This window comes from Zootermopsis nevadensis, unplaced genomic scaffold (assembly GCF_977971745.1).
Source record: "Zootermopsis nevadensis isolate Lab colony 2312 unplaced genomic scaffold, Znev_1.0 Znev_ptg000021l, whole genome shotgun sequence".
NCBI lineage: Eukaryota > Metazoa > Arthropoda > Insecta > Blattodea > Termopsidae > Zootermopsis > Zootermopsis nevadensis.
In genome coordinates this window covers 10931764-10951549 of record NW_028259153.1, presented here as the reverse complement: position 1 = coordinate 10951549, position 19786 = coordinate 10931764, and the positions used below count along the sequence as shown (strand labels likewise).

The 19786-nt window shown below is 36.3% G+C and overlaps 2 protein-coding genes across 7 annotated transcripts in view; one reads left to right on the top strand and one right to left on the bottom strand.

Annotated features, from left to right (window-relative positions):
• Positions 1–19786, top strand: part of LOC110827139 (SUN domain-containing ossification factor) — a 101765-nt gene that overhangs the window by 47134 nt on the left and 34845 nt on the right. For 2 of the 6 annotated variants that reach the window (XM_087353182.1, XM_087353183.1), the window contains exons 3-4: positions 12586–12778; positions 13262–13395. In XM_087353182.1, the coding sequence (XP_087209308.1) occupies positions 12759–12778; positions 13262–13395 (154 nt within the window). In that variant the 5' untranslated portion in view covers positions 12586–12758. Of the gene's footprint in view, positions 1–12254; positions 12441–12585; positions 12779–13261; positions 13396–18793; positions 19117–19786 lie in introns of those variants that run through there. The other 4 variants (XM_087353180.1, XM_087353181.1, XM_087353184.1 and 1 more) reach the window with 4 other exon arrangements.
• LOC110827163 (E3 ubiquitin-protein ligase MARCHF2) lies at positions 6311–12036 on the bottom strand. The gene is made up of 5 exons (XM_022058558.2): positions 11971–12036; positions 11449–11542; positions 10581–10701; positions 9782–10163; positions 6311–8082 (listed from the first exon to the last, which is right to left on the bottom strand). The coding sequence occupies exons 2-5, from the start codon at positions 11533–11535 to the stop codon at positions 7932–7934; spliced, it is 741 nt and encodes a 246-aa protein (XP_021914250.2). The 5' UTR covers positions 11536–11542; positions 11971–12036; the 3' UTR covers positions 6311–7931.

The following is a 19786-nucleotide window of genomic DNA, read 5'->3' as shown; positions in this document are numbered from 1 at the left end:
CATAATATGAGGAACCCGGTTAGCTCAGTCAATATAGTGATTGACTACGGGCTGGACGGACGACCGGGGCTCGATCCACGACAAGTGCAGAGGATTTTTCCTTAGCCTCTGCTTCCAAACCGGCTCTGGGGTACACACAACCTACTGCCCGATGGATACCGGGGTCCTTTCCCGGTGTAAGGCGCGGCCGAGGCGTGACCCTGACCACTCTCTGGTGCTGAGGTTAAGATTGCCTACATGGAGGATAGCGGGACAGCTTTGCTTTTTTTTTATACGTATAATAGGACCACAATAATTAAAATTCCTACAAGAAGAGAAGTGTATTATATTCCCTGACCTGCTGTACAGTCTTGGAAAGTCGATTTCAGTCTGTTATTTGCGTTTACAACCAAAACATTGAAACATATTTGTTCTGGACGCAACATAATTCAAGCCTTCATAATTAATTACACGTTCAGGATATCGTAACACACTGACTACCTGAAGAAACTCTAATAAGAAAGATATCCGTTATACAAGCGCTTAGCATATAATATGCTGTAGGTTATGTCAATAATTAAGACGCAGTATGTGGTTTGTACAGAATTCTTTAGATATCGGAAATAAAGCGTTATAGCTCTACATTCGAGGAAATGCGAACACGGTTTGTTTAAAACTAGCTATAATAGCTGGTACATTTGTCTAAGGACTTGAGACTGTTTTGTGTTCTTGTTTCTTTTAAATTCTATCGATTTAGAGCAGTTTATATTCCGTTAAAATGAAAAAAGATTTGAATTATAAATTTGTGTATGCAAAATTACCTTCACTCTTTCTTAGACATGTTAATATTTTATGAACGTCGTTAATGATTACTTAAAGTCTACTTGGGTTTAAGTACAAGGCATTTATAACTGTCAGTACACAATACAAATAGTGCGAGAGGTTATAAAGCGAACTTAATTCAAACCAACAAACATAACAATTATACGTCAAGAATCAGTCATCAGAGCCTCGTTTGTTTTCATGGTACTGTAGAGAGACTTCGTGTTGGTCATCCTAATTCTTACTTCCCCGACAGTGTAGGATATTGTCAGCTGTGTGTGTGTGTGTGTGTGTGATGTAGGTTTCAACAAAATATTTCTCGATAGAAACTTTTCTTTGTAGGTTGTTGTGTTTGTCGTGCAACAAATGAATCAGAAGTTATATTTATTTTCATAACATATTTATATGAGACTAAGCCACGTGATAAAACCGATAACATGGCTCGGAAACTATGCACGGTGCGAGAACGGATCCAAGACCAGAGTTGTTTGTTTCGAAGGGGACGTTGCAGAAACAAGACCAAACCCCGAAAAACTGAACCTTTTTCGACTCTCGGAGAAGAAGGTTTATCTTGCTCGGAAACTAAGCATGACAGAAGAATGACGCCAAAGCAAAATTTGTTTGTTTCGGTCAGAAATTTCAGGAACTTAGATCACAAACCCAACAAGTGTCCTGAGTTCGGGTCTCAGTTTTAACCAACTCTGTAACAAATTACTTTATCTACTTATGTGGTATATATGCCATCTAAACCGATGATATGAAAAACCTTTACTTTCCTGAATAGGAAAAACTGAAAAAAAATCGGCATAAAATTTTTATGCGAGCTTCTGTATTATCTTGTGCATTAAAACACAAATAAATAAATAAATAAATAAATATAGACGGTATTTTATCTAGTTTTATTATTAACTTTCATTCAATTGAAGAGAGCATAATTCAAAATTATCATAAGAAAGACACCTAAAGTGAGACCTGTATTATCCTAGTTTCGAAATTGAGAATTCATAGACTGAAACAGCTATTTATATTTCATGTCAGTACCACTTCGTACGTATTAAAAACGAATATCTCGGGTTTTAAGTCTTTAAAACAGAATTTTATGAGAATTTGAGCATCTGTTGAAAAAAGTTTTATTAATTTTCCTGTACAAGTTACTTTCCATACCTTCGCCAGCTATTCTTAAAGTAAATGTTCTCAGAATGGAAGGAATGTGCAGAGCTACCTCCACAAGTATTTAACAAGAAGTATCCATTAAGATTAGATTAGGCGAAGTGAAAGTGGAGACGACTCCTGATTTCAACTGCAACGATTCTCACCTCAAAAGTAGCGTTTCTTATGTTCAAGTGGCTTAATAATCACATTTCTCTTAAAAATTATCTCGGGAAGCTATCCCCGAACCTATCGTGATATTCGGGGGGAGGGGGAGGTGGTTCTGCGAACCCTCCACAGCCCCCGGTGTGCCTACATTCTCGAAACTTATAGGACATGCCTAAGGTATTAAAAGATTGGAAAACACAAATCTATAGGGTAGAATTACCATTCGGAGCAGTTTTATCCGCTGTTGATAGTAACACAGATATTAAAAAACAGTTGCTCAGCCTCGGATGTCAGTTATCTGGTGTTGTAACAGAAAGTAGCTTTGCGCGCACACTGCTTATTACTGATTATAGGTTTCTAGAAAAACAACATGAAATGTGGCCATCTTGTGGGAAGGCGTTGTACTTCTTTAAGGAGGTTTTCCGAGAAGTATGGGTCAGTATTTCTTTTTTGTCTGTTTTATTTGAATTCTATCGATTCTGTATTTTTGTGACACACAAGCCTACTATGAAGTATTGGCAGCAGTAAAAGTAGGCGTTACAGAATATTGGATTTCACAAATTCGACCTTTGAATGCACACTACTGTGTTCGAACTTAGTAATGTTGTGAGTTATGTAATATGTCGTTTGATTATTTTGTTTTTAATAGCTACACAGACCTATATAAGGTTGAATGAGAGATTAAGAAATAAGGGACAAGATAGGACGTAGGTAGGTCTTTTCCCTTTAGACTTCCCAGCCAAAATTTTGTACACAATTCTCATTTCCACTATGTTCGCTACGTGCCCAGTTCATCTCATCATCCATGCAAAATTTCTTAGAATGATGTTCTTTACGATAGGCATTTTGTTAGTTCTCGCCATATCCCAAACTGCAGGACCACTGCTTGTCGGCTGTCCGTGACCGCCTGGTCAATGTATTCGCAGCTACCCTCCATATCTGGAGGCCTTCTGCACCATGCTGTTGTGACAAGGGACCTCTAATATCCATTGTCGTCGCCATATACCTCAAACAAAAAACCGTAAAGACATGCAAGAATGATTTCCCGTGACAGGGAAAAAGGTTCTGTCAAAATTTGATCGTAAAACGTTTCGTAGCTATTTCAGTTCATAGTTCCAAATCCTTGCACCGTTATAGAAGGGCCAAATTTAACAGATTTAGGCCGATATTCTCCTGCTGTTTCATGTTGTCTGTCTTACGTTTGACTCTTTTTGTGGTGTGATTTCAAGTTACGTCCGAATCATGGCTGTAATAAATGTTGGACTTGTCATTGTACATTGAAATACTTATTTGCAGCGTTGTAACGCTGTTGCACTAAACTAACGAGTTACCAAGTCTAAAGTTTTCTGTTCTCTGCTATAACGTCTAATTGGGACAGACATAATTCCACCTTCTAGATGTAAAAAAGACGCTATCATTTTGGGAGTTGGAACAGATGGCCTAGAATTTCAATGAAATAGGACAAACTGTGATGCTAGTATTATTTATTATTGTATTGATTGTTTTAGGAAGGTACTGAAATAACATTCAGATGCTATTTAAAAAATATGACATGGTTTCTAGGCTTGTCCGACAACAGCAGGACAATGGAAAATGGAACATGCCACATAACGTGGAACACACAATTCCCTTCTTACGCATTCACGGTACTAGTACCGAATAAATTCTGATACATTTGCCGATCGAGCCGTGAACCTGTGAAAGTTCCAAAACAAATTGTGAATTTAAATCACAGCAAACTCTAGTTCAACTATTATAAAGTATTTACGTCACAGTAGCCGATCACAGCAGTTGCGCTGTTTAGGGTGTGGGTAATCAGAAGTTCTCACTCGCCATCTACTGCCGGAGTTAAAGAATACGTGTATCTGTACCTCCACTCCGTCATACCTCTGTTTAACATGGTGCTTTGTTAAGCATCAGGGATACTTTTCTCTATTAATTTCAACTGCACAAGATTCTGGCGTCAACTGCGATGGGAGGTCATAAAAGATAAGTAGGTGAGGATATGAAAGGAAACGGTCGTTATGTGTTTAAAGGTAGGCTGCTATTCCAGCATTCACCTTCCGTTTCTTGTGATGATAAAGACCAAAGAAAACTTGTGTCGTGTCAAACGGATTCCCTTCTTCAGAATTATTTCTGAGGTAGGATAGATGGATATGAAAGTAAGATAACTATTAAGTCTTTCAGGAAAACTTTGGAGGTGGAGCGTTCATGTTATCCGAGTTAGCCCTGCTAACACTTTGTAAAACGAAAAATAAAAATATTTTCTTATTTTCATGATTCAGTGGTACTCATCCACTGGAACACAGCAGAAGTGGCCAGAAAAATGCATCGTTAGCCGGCTCCAGCCAGCCAAGGAGGCGTTGCTAGCCTAAAGCAGTTAACTGTTTTCTTTATTTCAATTATCGACTACGGTGGAATAAGATGCCCAGCGCGTCTCTTACCGCCGTAGCCTTTTTGCTTAGTATTTACATGGAGGTTACTACGAACACAAAAATCCTCAGTCTGACACTCTCCCGTCTGAAGTCCACTTGTAACTCCCGAATATGACGAACCAGGAGTGCACTATTGCTATGCTGCATTTGATGTGTCGGAGAAATATCTCACTGTTACGTCAGAATATATCCATTGATTTTGAGTAGTAACTGTGCCCTGTCATCTGGTCGCTTTGCATAGCAAATTATGGATTCGAGCCAATAGAATATTTAAGTCTTTCACTAAACGGTTCAGTCACGATTCCGAAAACCTCAGTACAAGAAAACAATGTTTCTGACCTTGTGGGTCTTACTGCGACGTAAATTCTGAATTAGTTTCGATCTGAACGCGCAGTTAGCATTTGGAAACCATACATCACCTACTTAATTATGTCTGCATAGACTGCAGCTTAGTTGGGGAAAAAAATTGAATACATATTTTCTTCCTGCCATTATCCTATGTACCTCCATGCCTCTTACTTAATAAACATTCTACAACGCCATTTTAAATTATCTGAAATACATTTATAAAATAAATTGGTTTGTATATGAACAGTTGCAAAAGTAAATTTTGAAACTGTCACGGCCGGTTCAAGTCTGAATGTCGCCGCCTTACATTGACAAAAACCACGTCGTAATTATAACAAAAATGGGACAAACAGTAATAAAAGTAAGGCGTCACCCCGTGCTAGCAATACTGAACAGTATTCGTACAGAGTATGAAATACGTTCTTAGTCCTGAAACACGTACTGTGGTGATAGCAGAGCAGTATGAAGCAGCGCAATCTCTACGATACCCTCAAAAGTAAACATGTTGCCCAACATGCCACTAGTTAGTGCTGTTGTGCCCGCCCATCCTTTAAACTGTCAGGATGTCCTACAGAGTAAGATTTGAGGTTTTCACAGCGGTGAGTATGAAGATTTCTGTCTTCTCGGTTGTTGCGCCGTGGAGTATGGTAGACGTTTAGATGTTGGGTGCAAGGAATACTGCAGTCGATAATTTTACAGAAGAAACTTTCCGATTAAGTCTAAAATAACAGAGCTCAATGTCAAGCTATGTCCTTACAGGGGAGGGAGGGAGGAAAAAAACCCAAGCCTATTATTGTTTTGTTCTGTGGTTCTTATGTGGTCAAGGAATGTTTAAGACAGCTTTCATGTGGCAGAAATTATTAGCCTCTATAATGGCAGACGTGTTTAGGGTCTTACATCAAACATTATTAGTTACTGATGTTCTCAGAATCTGGTGGGCAATGTATATGGTCATGTTGGATTGTAGATTCAGTGATGAATCATTCTATTCATTCACATCAGTTTGTAGTAACTAGGATTTTACTATTTAAAGCACTTTATATGGGGTATGCAAGAGCTATGCTGGCGGTAGCATAGTTACTGGTAGGGCCACCCTAGCCAGATTGGTCGAGGGGAGAGGTCAGACTAAGACAGGTACCCTGGTCCTCCAGGTTGGGGGTTGGTCGCAAGGCTAACAACCTTGCACCGTAAAAAGGAAGATGTTTTGAAACCTCAATCAAAGCCTCGGACAGACGGACCTAAAAGAGGACCGAATGGAAGAGGAAAATTTAGGAGGCCATGGACCAAATACGGACCAGAGAGCCATAGAAGAAGATATGGGGTATGACTTAAAATGTTGATGACGTTACCAGGGATCCCATGATGCATTATTTGAGCCTGAATTGCAAATATGAGGAAACAGAAATGCATTATAAAACTTTAAAAACTTAAAATTTATTTCAGTTTATAAAATACTTTAAAACATCTAAGGAAAAGGGAATGCATTACAAAACATTAAAAACATAATATTTATCTCGGTTTACACAATACTTTAAAAGCAATTTTTAAAAAATCCCCGCATCTTTTTAATTACAAACATAGCACACTTTTTATCTTAGATCACAACTTATGACTGAACCTTTGGTAAAAAAAATTGTGGCACAAACCAATTTTAAATCAGACGGAACACAGGAAGCAACTGAAAGTAAATTTTAGAATAGTATTTTTTATGCAGTCGACAAAGTGTTACATGAATTTTACATTTATAATACGTTTATGCTTTGGTCTCTATAAGTGACCTCCCAGAAATAAGATATAGGCAAAAAGATCAAGAAAGATTGTGCTATCATGTGCAATGTATGAGTAATAAGTACACTGTAACAGAAGTATTAATATTTTTACAAAATAACTATTATGCTGCTGGATGCTTCCTGTATTTCACCTGACATAAACCATATTTCAACATTCCTCTTAAAAAGCACACAAACACTTTACACAATTTAAAATACACACATTTATACTTCTTGAGGCACTTGTGGTTGATGACTAGATAGTGGATCAAAATGTACAGAATAGAACAGTGGTTACAGATTGTGGTCTTCTAGGCAAAAAACACGTAGATCTGCGACTACCAACATTTTGAAGAAACATATCACCTTCAATGTCAGAGTGAAAGGCCCTGATGGAAGGAGATACACATTCTTTTGAAATGCTGGTGTCACAAACCAAACAACCACAATCCACAATTTTACAGTTGTAAAAATCACCTTCATATTGAAGAGTAGTATCAAAAAACCACTTACCAGTATTATGCACTTGATAACTCTTGGCACAATAATGAAATATAACTACAAAATATTACTTCATTGTAAAAGATAGTGCTTATTGCATTTCAGTGCCACATTCGTTTCTATTTCAAGACAGCTTAGAAAATGGATTTTGGTGTTATAAATAAATAATATGAACATATTCAACCATCCACATCATTAGGAGCATGAACAGTGAGCATACTTAGTACCAGTAACACATGCCGATTGCCTTCGTCCCATCCGAAAATAGAGAGCACCGTAGTATATCAATCACATCATAACAATTACATAACTTTAAAAAAGCACAGTTATTTAGATATAAAACTATAATACTTAAACATTTACAAACACATTTAGTAGTAATCTGCCTCAGAATGGCAGAAGAATCAATCATTATGGCACTTTGGTATCACATGAATTTGATATGCATGAAGAATGTTACATAATTTAAATTAACACAACTGGAAGATAACTATAGAAAATAGGACATTAGATTTTCATTCAGAGCAAGCTACAGTGTAGAAGAAAGGAATGATTTTCATGTTATTATGGAACACATTTGAAATACTAAAACATTTCATGTAAAATACTGAGCTTAAATTACCTCCCAGTATCTGTATTATTATACCTGAAAATTAGCAGTGGCATTTATTTTATTATAATTTCAGTCACAGATAAATAAGATGACTTACTTTTTAAATGTATTTACTAATTCAAAAGATACTAGACAAAAGCATTCATTTCAAACACTTGTATTCCTCTGTTCAAGATGACCATTGTTATTCACTTCAGACCTCTCCAACCTACTGTTTGTGTGATGACAGTGTTGCAAGTCTTTGAGCCGTATTATCTGGTTCATTCTTTGCCAGTTCCTCAACATATTCCAGTGAAACCTAAGATAAAAAAACAAAAATCAATATTAAACATATATGACCTGAAGCTTTTGGTTTTCAGACACTGCAACTAAAAGTACAAAAGCTCACCTATTAACTACACCAAGTCTGTCTGCCCACATATAAATCAAGAACCACTTAACAGATTCCCACAAAATTTTATATTCAAATATTTTACTAAAATTGATTAAAATATTTGCATTTTGGTTACAACTGGATAACCTATTTATGCGTGCTTTGCCCATGCAAGTGACTGGGTGGGGTAATCCCACCCACAGAATTCTGTGACCATTCACAGAGGTAAAGCGGACCACACCAACATTTTTAACCATTGCATATACATTTAAACTTATAGTCTACATACTAAGCAAACGTCTTCTCACTAGATTTCCGTAAATAAACACAAAGCCATATTCTAGTCAGATAAAAAATGAACTCTTTTTACGTTAGAAGCCTCTGGACTTGGGTAGTATTTAGGGTTAAAGTCTAGTTTGCTACCCTGCAGTATAGGTATTCAAATATCCTATTTCTATACAACACAGGTTACACACTTGGCCTGTTCCAGTTACAAATATTAAAACCATTCTTTTTGTCAGACATTTCCGCCATCTTTTCAACCCTCTGGTTTATATTGGAAGAGCAACTTTGTCATTCATTTCTCAGACATTGCTTCCAAACGTTTTATCCATTTTTATAGTATTTTCTTGTTACTTACTTATAGTTTATTTAATGACACTTTTTCAGTAACTCAGGCTATATAGTGTCGAATCAGAGCTTGATAGTGAATAATACACTGGCAAGGATGTGGAAGGAAGTGGTCATGGCCTAATTTAAGGCACTCTCCCAGTATTCACCTAGAGCAAGCATGTCAAACTCGCGGCCCAAAACGAATATTTTTGCGGCCCAGCCAATATAACGATATGTAAGAAACGTTTTAATTAAAATTTCGTAACTTAATTTGAAGGCAAAATTCAGTGAAGTTGGCGTGCCTGGATTTTACAAATATTTACCTGCCAGGTTTGAAAATACTCGAAAATTTGCATATGAAATTATTTCCATGTTTGGAAGTACTTATCGGTGTAAGCAGTTATTTACAATTATGAAAGGAAATAAGTCTCCTGTCAGATCCAGAATTACTGACATTCACCTTGGGTTAGTTTTGAAAGTAATCACTGCGAACAAGATTTCCCTCGAAGTAGGAAAGATAGTATCAGAGAAGAGATGCCAAGTGTCAGGAAGAAAACATTAATTTTATCGTTGTTCTTGTTCTTTTTTTTATATTATACTTTTCGAAATAAACCTACGTTTCTATGAAAATTGAAGAGTGTGTGTGTGTGTGTTTTTTTTTTGCGGCCCACATAAACTTGAAGCTTGTTTATGTGGCCCGTGTTAGCCTTTGAGTTTGACATGCTTGACCTAGAGGAACTGAGGAAAACCATGAACACCTTAGTCAGGATAGCTAATCTCTGTGCTGAGACTCGAACTTGGGACCTCCGAATACAAAGCAGAAGTGCTAACACTCAACCATGATGTTTGGTTATTTTCTTCTTATACCAATGTCTGTTAATTCCAGTTCTTCTCTAATAGCCTCATTATATTTATGATTTGTCATTGTGTATCCTAAGATCATTCTGGGAGATCACAGTTCTGCCACTTCTGTTCTACTTATTAGTTAATATTGAAGTGTGTGATAACTAACCTCACCGTAATACCAACCCACAACACAAATGTGGCAAGTAGGAAGCAACAAAGCATGGCGAGTCCCAGTGCTTCCCACAGCCCATGTTTCATGTACATAGCAGATCCCATGCCACACAGATATATGGATATTAAGCATGGAGGTGTTAGGATCAGGAGGCACAGCACGTCCCCATAGAGACCCTGATGGCAGTCTAATCCTCGATGGCTCTTAAACCACTGCCACATAGGCCTGGGGTAACGACTTGTATTAAATTGGTACTTGCAGATTTCACATTCAGTTGTGTTTGAAGCAGAAAGCCATTTCTCTAAGCAGTTTCTGTGGACAAGGCCCAATGTTCCCGTACATTCACAAGGAGATATGAGATTTTCACTGCTGTCATCTGTTGACAAAAATGTACGACAATCCACATCTCCACCTTTGCGAAAAATTCAAATACCATTAATGAATAAACATCCACAATTGATCTAGTGACCAAGTAAAAATCTATACAGACATATGACAAAATTGTGTTAAATTTATTTCATGTGCTGCATGATCATATACAGAATAGTATTACATTCTATACTTCTACCACAGTTACATATAGCTGAAGATTCAAATGCATTTATTGCAGTTGCATTCATAATTGTAAAACCCACATTTATTTAGGATTCAGCCTTGTTCTTAATAGTAATTCCTTGAATTTCAAGCTTGAAAGGGGAAACATTCTAAGATAAGCCACAAAATTAATGACCCGCACACTAATAAAAAAAGCTGAGTGTGCATGAAAATAAGGGATAATAGCCAAACTGGGCACCTTCATGACAGATCCTGCAGACTGGCCCTGAGCTAGACAACCTTGGGTGTGCAGGTTTACATGGCACTAATGTTTTGGTAGATTCACTTGGTTCGATCATCAAAATAACTTTTTGTAGGTTCTGTAACAAAGAAAATACTGTGATTACAGATTTTTCATGTTAATAGAAACACAAAGCCGCAACACACCATGTGCAAGTAGTACTGTAGTACTGCATCACTGTAGTTAACAGTGAGAGTGTGTACAGCAGTGCTGAGTGCAGCTACAGTCAAGACTCCAGAAATACCATTAGCAAACACATAGTGTATGGTCCTGATACTGTCTAACATTTCACAGCACAGAATCATACGATAACCAAAGGCAAGTGATGGGGGGTGGGGGGGTGGGTGGGTGGGGGGGGTGATATCAAACCTCCATAAATGTTCAACCATTATCCTCATTTGCCCAGAAAAGACAACAGAGTGCAACTTTAACTGCAGTGCTTGAATGATGGGTCAGATGCTGAGAGATTAATTATACACCTATTTTTTAGTCAATGAACAAATCTTGTTATCACATTTCTAGTTACCTTCTAAACAGCAATGTTGCCAGGATGTAAGAAATAGCAAATGCAGCAAGTGATCCTTATAAAGAGTGTGTCTGGCAGGTGGTACTGCCCAAAATGTGCCTTATGATGGTGGCATCCCACTCAAAATTAGATATTTGTGCCACATTTATTCAATAAACTGTAAAACTTAATTTCAGTACTTCACTGCATCAGACATTATCAATTTAAGTGCTGCAAACAATAACACAAAATCCCATTGTCATCAGACCTCTATTCCAGCTGCCATAAAAGCCATACATATTAAAGATTACAACTCATTACCTTCTCTTGTGTGTAGCAGCACCCACCATCAGTATTTTCGTGAAGGTCTCGGCACACTTCTGTGGATGTTTTATTAATATCTGCCATACTTGTGCTGAAATAATTCATTAGACGGTTAGCCTCATGACACAAAACAATACGATGAAAACTGGAGTAAATATGCATTTTTAAAGTATCTAACATTTATTATCTAATCGCTTCTCTCCAAGCATTTAAAAGAAGAAATGACACGCCACATCATTTTATGATAATTTTTGTCCACAACTAAATATTCAAAATTGTATTGACACACTGATATATTCATTGTTACCACTTGTTAATCCGATAGGATACTTTTTTACCGGAGATATTTTTACGTTTTCTTGACAAACTGAGTATTTATAAAGCAAGAATGCTATTTTATATGACACTAATATTCATATACTTGCTCTTGGCGTAACAATTGTTACAATTTCCGATTTCGTTTACACAGTTATTGAAAGTTTTCTGGATATAAGGAAATTTTAATTTGTCTTGGTGAACCTGCTGATTCTGGGGTGACAGTCACATGAATAGGTGGCAGGATTAGTACACCAACTGGAACGTACTACCATCTAGAGGAAGAAATAAATACTATTTTCTGCTTAAGTGTAGAATGGTAGTCAAATTAAGCAAGTAAATTGTCTTAAGTTCTTCTTATAGGTATTTTATTTAAAGTAAAGCAAAGTTTTTCTTATGAAGATATTTTTGTAATTTGACAATAGTCTTCTTAGTTACATATGTCTTGAAGTGTATTTATAATGTGAGATTTGATGTTTCTCGTAACCGGAAGTTTACTAGTACACGTCAGGTTTTCGAAGAGTGTGTGTTGATGTAGAATACTGCTAGTTTTAAAGTTGTTCATTAGTTATCAGCAAAAATGATTGTACATAAGGATGTATTTATAGACTTAAAATGAAGGTTAATATCTGTCATGTGTATTGGACACTGCTTTTCGTGTCATTTATTTCAAGGTAATTTACATAACTATTCGCTGTGGATTTTCATTATATATCTTTTTGGACTGTTAATTGAAATGTTAACTTCATATCAGAAGTTACTTTGTTATCAAATATATGCAGTCTGTAGTTGGTGAAGTAATTCATTTTGCATTTTCAGCTGTCTCCTGTTTATACTGGTGGCTACAGAAAGCGGTGTGACTGATTTTTCTGTTAGAACTCTTTTTGACAATGATACAGTTGATACTGAACATTCAGCAGATAACTCTGAAAGGTTACAGAACCACGGAGAACAACATGAACAGACTCATGGTTTAAATACTAATAAGAAAGATGAAAATCAAGAAGGGCAGGTAGGTACACTAAAGTGGAACCATTTTACTTCTGTATGTGCCATTACTGAATGTTGGTTTTATTGAAGATTACTAGCAGTAACTGACCACTGCTATTGAACTAATGCAACTTGTCACAGTACTGTAGAGGTATAGTAATTTACGTTACATGTATGGAATGTAACAGTGTTTAATTAACTGTTGTCACTGTGGTGTAAGTGGGAGTATTTATTGCACATTTTTTGCGATCAGTGGCTCATAAGGTACATTTTCTGTATTATTTATTTTTCTGTGGAGAGGTTTATGTATTACATAACTTATTGCTGTCTGTTGGAACATTTACTGAAATCAAAATGCAGGAAGCATATGTAACTGATATCATACATTTGACACAACAGATATGTATGACTGTGATAAAAGAATTTTGTTTGTAGGCATATTTAAAGTAAATTATTGGATATTTAATTTTGTTGTTTTATGTGGGTCTTTGATTCTTATTTGTAGAAACATGAAACTGTGGCAGAAATTCATTCTAGTTTTGAAGAGGAGGTGTCAGCAAACAATGTTGATCAGCCACAATCTGGGGATGCTGCATCATACATCATTTCACCAGAGCCAGTATCAGATATCACCACTGAGTAAGTAGTTCCATTCTGTTTGATGTATTTTTTTATTCACAGGCATATTTATGATTAACAACTGTTCACATTTTATCATATGGATTGTATATCATGTTACCTTTGTTAGGTTATGTTGAATAATATTGATAACTTTTATGTTATCTGATCACTATGACTGGTGAAAATATGAATACATATGTGAAGTTTCTGTTAGAAGTACATAGTGGTAAAAGAAATAGCTGTTATATCACATAAAAATGAGGATGTATGTTTGTTAAAACATATAAAGCAGGAGTTCTCATTTTTGTTTTCAGTGTATAGTTACTATAGTCAATGAATAACTTCATTTTGTTAGGTTATCTACTGACATCACATAACTTTTCAGCAAAATGACTGTGCTGTATATTCAGTATTTGCCTTCAAAATGTGCTTCACTTTGATTTAATTATGGTTTCATATTTGTAACATTGTTTTGTAAGTTTGTATGGTAGTATTTATTTGTTCTTGGATATGACTATGTGTAAGAATTTGTTTGTCTATTAGGGATGTGCAGCAATATGCCTGGAAAATGGAAATGTATGTCATTTGCATATTGCTTTAAGGAGGTTGTGTTAGTGACATTCTTAAACTCTTTTCAACATAGGTGTTTTGTTATACGTTTCTTGGGATGATGGCACTGGAGATGAAATTACTCATGTTAAAGTTGTTCATGCTGCTTCAGTTGTGGGAATCAATTTGCAGTGTAATTACGTTATTTATGTTATCATTTTCTAAAATGCATAGTTTTATTGTTTGGATTGCTGTGGCATTAATGTTCTCACTTAGTATTGCTTTGCTACATTCCATACACTGTAGTACATTTTTGACATGCAGAATGAGGCAGGCAGAAGCTCCTTATCAGTACACCAAAATGTTGCTCCAACTCCTGAACATTCTTTTTGAGTTCATGATAACTGGATAACATGGCTCTCTGGACTTGGTCCATTGTCTGGTATTCTGAAAAGAACAGTGTTATGGAAACTGGGTATGTTCAGTCCTCTGGGGTGTATTTACTCATTTGAGTCTGTTAGAAAGTGATGACCTCAATTACTGGTCCTGGAGGTTAAGTCTTTGAAAGGACCCAACTGAGCAGGTACCCCTAACTTTATCATCTGAGGATGGAAACAAGTACATTTTCTTAAATGTTGTGTTCTTTTAAGAATATTAGATGTGCAAATTCTAGAAATCCAATAATGGATTAAACTAATTGTAATATACCATCATCTTTAGAATTTATGGATTAAACATGTTTGCTGTAGAATAATAGAAGTATACTTGTAACAATTAGCTTAAACCATGACAATATCAAGTGCAGGATACTATGCTTGTTTGCATTAGGTGCAACGATGACTGAATACGTTAGTTCCGTACTGTTGTTTGTTGTGCTTTAGCATAGGCATACTGGAAGTTTCATTAAGTGTGTGATATAAGAACATTACATTGCTTTTCATCATCATAAAATGACCAATTCTGGTAAATTTTTCAGCTTTATACAATTTCCTTATCAGTATACATTGTGTCATGACCATGAAATTTGTAGCAGAATTACTCAATGTAAAATGATATGACTTATGAGAAGAATGGGTTTATAAATTTGTGGTCACCGAATTCATAATGTGAGCAAATTATTGATTCACTTTCATGATATACAACAAAGAATGGCCTACCAGTCACAAACCAGTATAGAAAATGTAGAATAAGGTTTCTTGTAGATTTATTAAACTTGCCTGTTATTGCTAGGTAGGCAGAGTTAAGGGAAAGCTAAAAAAATGTCAATCTTAATAGATATTTGGGTGTAACTTGTGAATTCTGGTGCAGTATGCCACATAATTGGTGTTCATTGCTGTATACATTTGGTTGATTAAGTTTCATTAAAGATTTTTTTGTGCCAGTGCGTGTTTGTTCCGAGTTGTACTGAATTTGAAAAGTTTAATAATGACATACAACATGAAGTTTTTGAAATTGCAAAATATTTATACCACTTACTGTTCATGGTGTATTATTTATTACAGTACAGGAGCAAAGTATGTCAAGGTCATGTATTAGTAACCCTGCTCTTGCTGCTTGCTTTGAAATTAATATCGATTGATAATATAATGATGTTTAAAGGTTGAATTCAGTTTGTTTCAGAAATGTAAAATAAAATTTTCGATTAATTCATTATTAGCCCTGAGTTAAAATCCAAGCTACATGTTAAGATGCAAATGTAGGGAGTAGTGGTGTCTTTATTGGTCTCGAATATTGAAATACATATATAATAGGAATGCATTTGTAAGCTTCTCCATTTTATGCAAGACTTTGGTATTGTCCTTCTGTCTTAAATTGTGTAGGTAGAAGCGTCCTACCTTGTAAGTTTTAGTTAATTTAATTTTTGTTCAGTCTGAGACATGATTTGTAATAGACATCTATATGCGGCAGTTTTTGAGGATTCTACTTTGGGGTTGTGTGACCACATTATTTAATTTGTCATCTAGTGTTTATCAACTGGTGTGTGCATGAACATCTGTTAGTCTGCAGTGCCATTTGTGCTTGTCCTCAATTTCTAAATGTTTTATTTAAGTTACTACTTCTGAAAAACTATTATTTTCCTTTTTTTGTTTTATTTTGTTTTTAGTTTGTGTTGCATGGTAATGTATTAATAATTGATTTTCCTCATTATCTCTCTTTTGTGGCATTAATGATGGAACTAATCAAGTGGTGGGATGGAGGGCTGCAGTTTCTGAGTTGGTCATTGCAAAGCTCAGAAATGGCTCTGTTGGATCCTTGGAAGATGTATGTTGACAATTTGAATTTTTTGTGCTCTAATGTATAATCTTAAATTCTAAATATTTGACATGTGTCATTATGATGCCTTTGATTTTAAAAATGGATATGTTGCTGATATACAAAGTTTGTACCTGCTAGTAATAATTAGATTTGTAGACTTTTATAAAGATGCAAGGATAGTAATTAGAAAAATCTATTGCAATTTTTCTTGGTCCATGTGTCAGAGAAAGATGAAAAACACTTATGTAGGGTTTTTGAGGGCAAGAGTGATCTAATCATTGGATTCTTCGTCTAATGAGTTAAGACAGTTTTACAATTTGTGTGGATCAAATAGATATTAACAATGGAAAAAATTATTGTTTGATCAGTCTTTTAAATTTTCCGAGTCAGCACTAGGTGTGTGGTGGCAATGAAATAATTTTACAGTTTTTATGTCTTTGTTTACAATCTGATGAAATTATTACTGGTGATGAAGTAATTTCCTAAATTGCATGTAATATAGTGATGATGTAATGCTGTTAAAAGGGTACTTTAATGTCAACAGTTTGTCATTGAATCAGAGACTAGTTTTTTGAGTAAATAATAATCGTGGTGCCAAGGTGCTTCCAGATAAAAATTTTACTCACTTTTATTGTAGATGAAAAGAGGAAATACGCATAATACAATGTTAATAAAATTTAATATCGGAGGATTTTACAAATAATTGTCAAACCATTTCAGTTTTAATTTAGATCAGACAGTATTAGCGATCGCTTTACATAAGAATGTATTTTTTTTTGGTCCATCCCAGTATGATTGCATATGACATTTCCCCTGGTTACCATAGTTATCTGTGGAGGGAGAAATAATCCGTGAAGACGTCATCACCAAAACCAAACACCTCACCCACGTAAAGGTCATTGATCTGAAGACAACTATGGCGTCACTCGCATGGGTCATGGATCGAATTCTGTCGAAAGCGCCAGAATTGTGTAGCTGTGCTTGCAGTTCCTAATTTGTTCTTTTTCTCGCTCTTAGTGGATATTGCACTTGTTTTCGTCAAAGTACTTACGTTATTTGATGAAGCAAGTTCGGCAGTTCTGGTGTTGTGGTGTGTTTTTAATTCCTCGAGTAGTCTGCGACTTATCTTTGATCACGATTGCATAATGCAGTATCTTCCCACTGAGGACCAATTCGAGTTAGGGAACATGGAAAGGCACGTAGGGCTTCATGTGGTGAGTAAAGAGGCTGGAGGGATTCGGTTTGTTGTCGGAAATCCCTTAATGGACATTGCAGAGTGAACAGGATCATTTTATCGTGCATCTTCCCGTAGACGCTACAGAACATTACTATAAAGTGTACTTGAATTTTGCTAAGTAGCAAGTGGAAATATCCTGGTTTATGACAGACCTGTATTTTTACTTACCACAGTTTTTGTCTGCAACTGAAAATGAAATAATGGACTATATCATCTATATGAAATTAATATCCCATTTTACACCGATTTCCAAGCCACGAAAGCCATTGCAGTTCCAATAAGACTACCTGCAGAAGTAACAGTTGTGGAAATAGTTCGAGTGCTGCTTCCCTTAAGAGTTAATGAACGACTTCAGACCAAGCTTTCCATTATGGCTTAAAGCACCTTTGAAACAACGGTCAATATCTACCAGATACACGGTGCAGCATCCCAGAAGACAACCGTCTTATTTCTCTTCGCCGTTAGAACCCGGCATCTGAACTTGTTGTTTCACGCACCTGATGTGACCTTCCGCATACACGCCCTCCCTTGAACGCATATGGATGAGGTTTTCATGCCCTTCTTTTCTTATATAGGTACAGTTTTATCAATTAGATTTTCCCTTGTAGGTGTATGAAATATGTGTGCTCGTGTATCCCGCTTTTCATTTACTGATATTTCGAGTTCTCTCGGCGTCGTGAATTCTGGTAGAAGTTTACCGATTTTACAGGAGTGCCTGCTGTCTCCATTATCAGGGCCCATGCCCCTGGCGGTGGTTTTAAAACCTCATTAAGTCTGTGGGGGCAGAAATGAAAAAGTTACCACCCTAGCAAACGGGGGTTGGATGCAGTTTTGAACTTCTGTTACGTGTGAACTGAATGGGAGGATTGTGAAAGTAGTTATTGCAGATATACATTGTCCCAAAAAGCTGTATGTACATTATAATACGGATTATTAACCTTATTATCAGTTGCTCTGTGACAGCTACGTCAAGGATGAATATGTTTATGTATATACGCGGTCTGTGTGGTCCAAGAGATTTGCAACGCGTATTTCTTTTAAAGGGCTGTAACTCAAAATAGAGACGTTTCCGTAACATTGAATATTTACGTTTATTTAGCTGTTCATGGTCATACAAAGGCCTAAAATTTATTAAAGCCAATAATGAATCACCCTATGTATTGCTCATGAAAGTACGAGTGGTCTGGCGTCTGGCAGTTCTCGTTTTGTCCTGAGGAAATGCGTCACCCAAACAGATCGTACGCTGCCCTCCTTGACTCGTTACTCTTCCTTGTTTGTTCTAGCTATGCACGTTTAGCCACTGCGCCATTGTGGGGGGGTAAACATCTGCATTCCTGGCCGTTGCCCAAAAATGTCCCTGTTCAGTAAGAGAGTCCAATGGGGCACGAACTCAGAACATACGGAGTAGACTAAGAACAATCGATAGAGTTCGTGTGTTTTAGATCGGCAAGGTCATGGTGTTGGGGCACGCCCCGTGAACAGGTCCATGCGCGCGCGCCGGTGCCAGAACTTCCGTGCGTTGCAGTGACGTTTCACGAAGCTAGAAGTAACGTGGTGGGCGCTATGTTATTGGGGATCGCATAGCGGTAACATGCCGGCGGTTGATATGTAGTCATTTCAGTGAACAATTTCCGTACTGTTTGTGGAAGGATTTGTAATTTTATTTTGTGTTGACATTGAAGAAGGCATATTGGCATGTAAGTAATTTTTATCGCTTATAATACCAGATGTCTATATCAGTTTTAATTCTTTTTATTATCCGCAGTTTTTATTTTCGTTATGTTTACTGCTGTAGAATCTCATCCATTCGATTGAATATTGTATGACATTAATTTTAATGTTTGTTAACATTTACTTAATGCTGTTTTGCTTCACCTAGGGAAGTAACATTATTATGTCTGATTTAATTCACATATTCATTTATCGAATTTGAAAGAAAGGGGTTAACATTTAATTTGATGTCAGTTTTTATCAGTTCGTGCTGTTACTTCACTTTGTATAAATGTTGTTTCATGGTTTTATTTGTAGCATAATTTTCCCCATATAACCATTGGACACTGTATAGGCGTACTTAAACGTACTTTAAATAACTATTTATTTGTGTGCACTAAAATGTTTCCCTTTTTCCAAAAGTGGCATACAGCTGGCCCTAAATTTTGACTATCACTTTTCGCAATTAAATACGCGTGATCTTTATGCGGTGGGACTGAATCCGCTTTTGAATACGATTACGTCAGTTATTACAGTTTTTTGTGCGTCAAAGTACTGTTTATCAGAATCACAATTAGCTATTAAGGTTAGATTATGGAATCAGCCAACATTTTATTAGGTGTGTAATGCCTGTAGGATGCTGATAGCGTCTGTGGA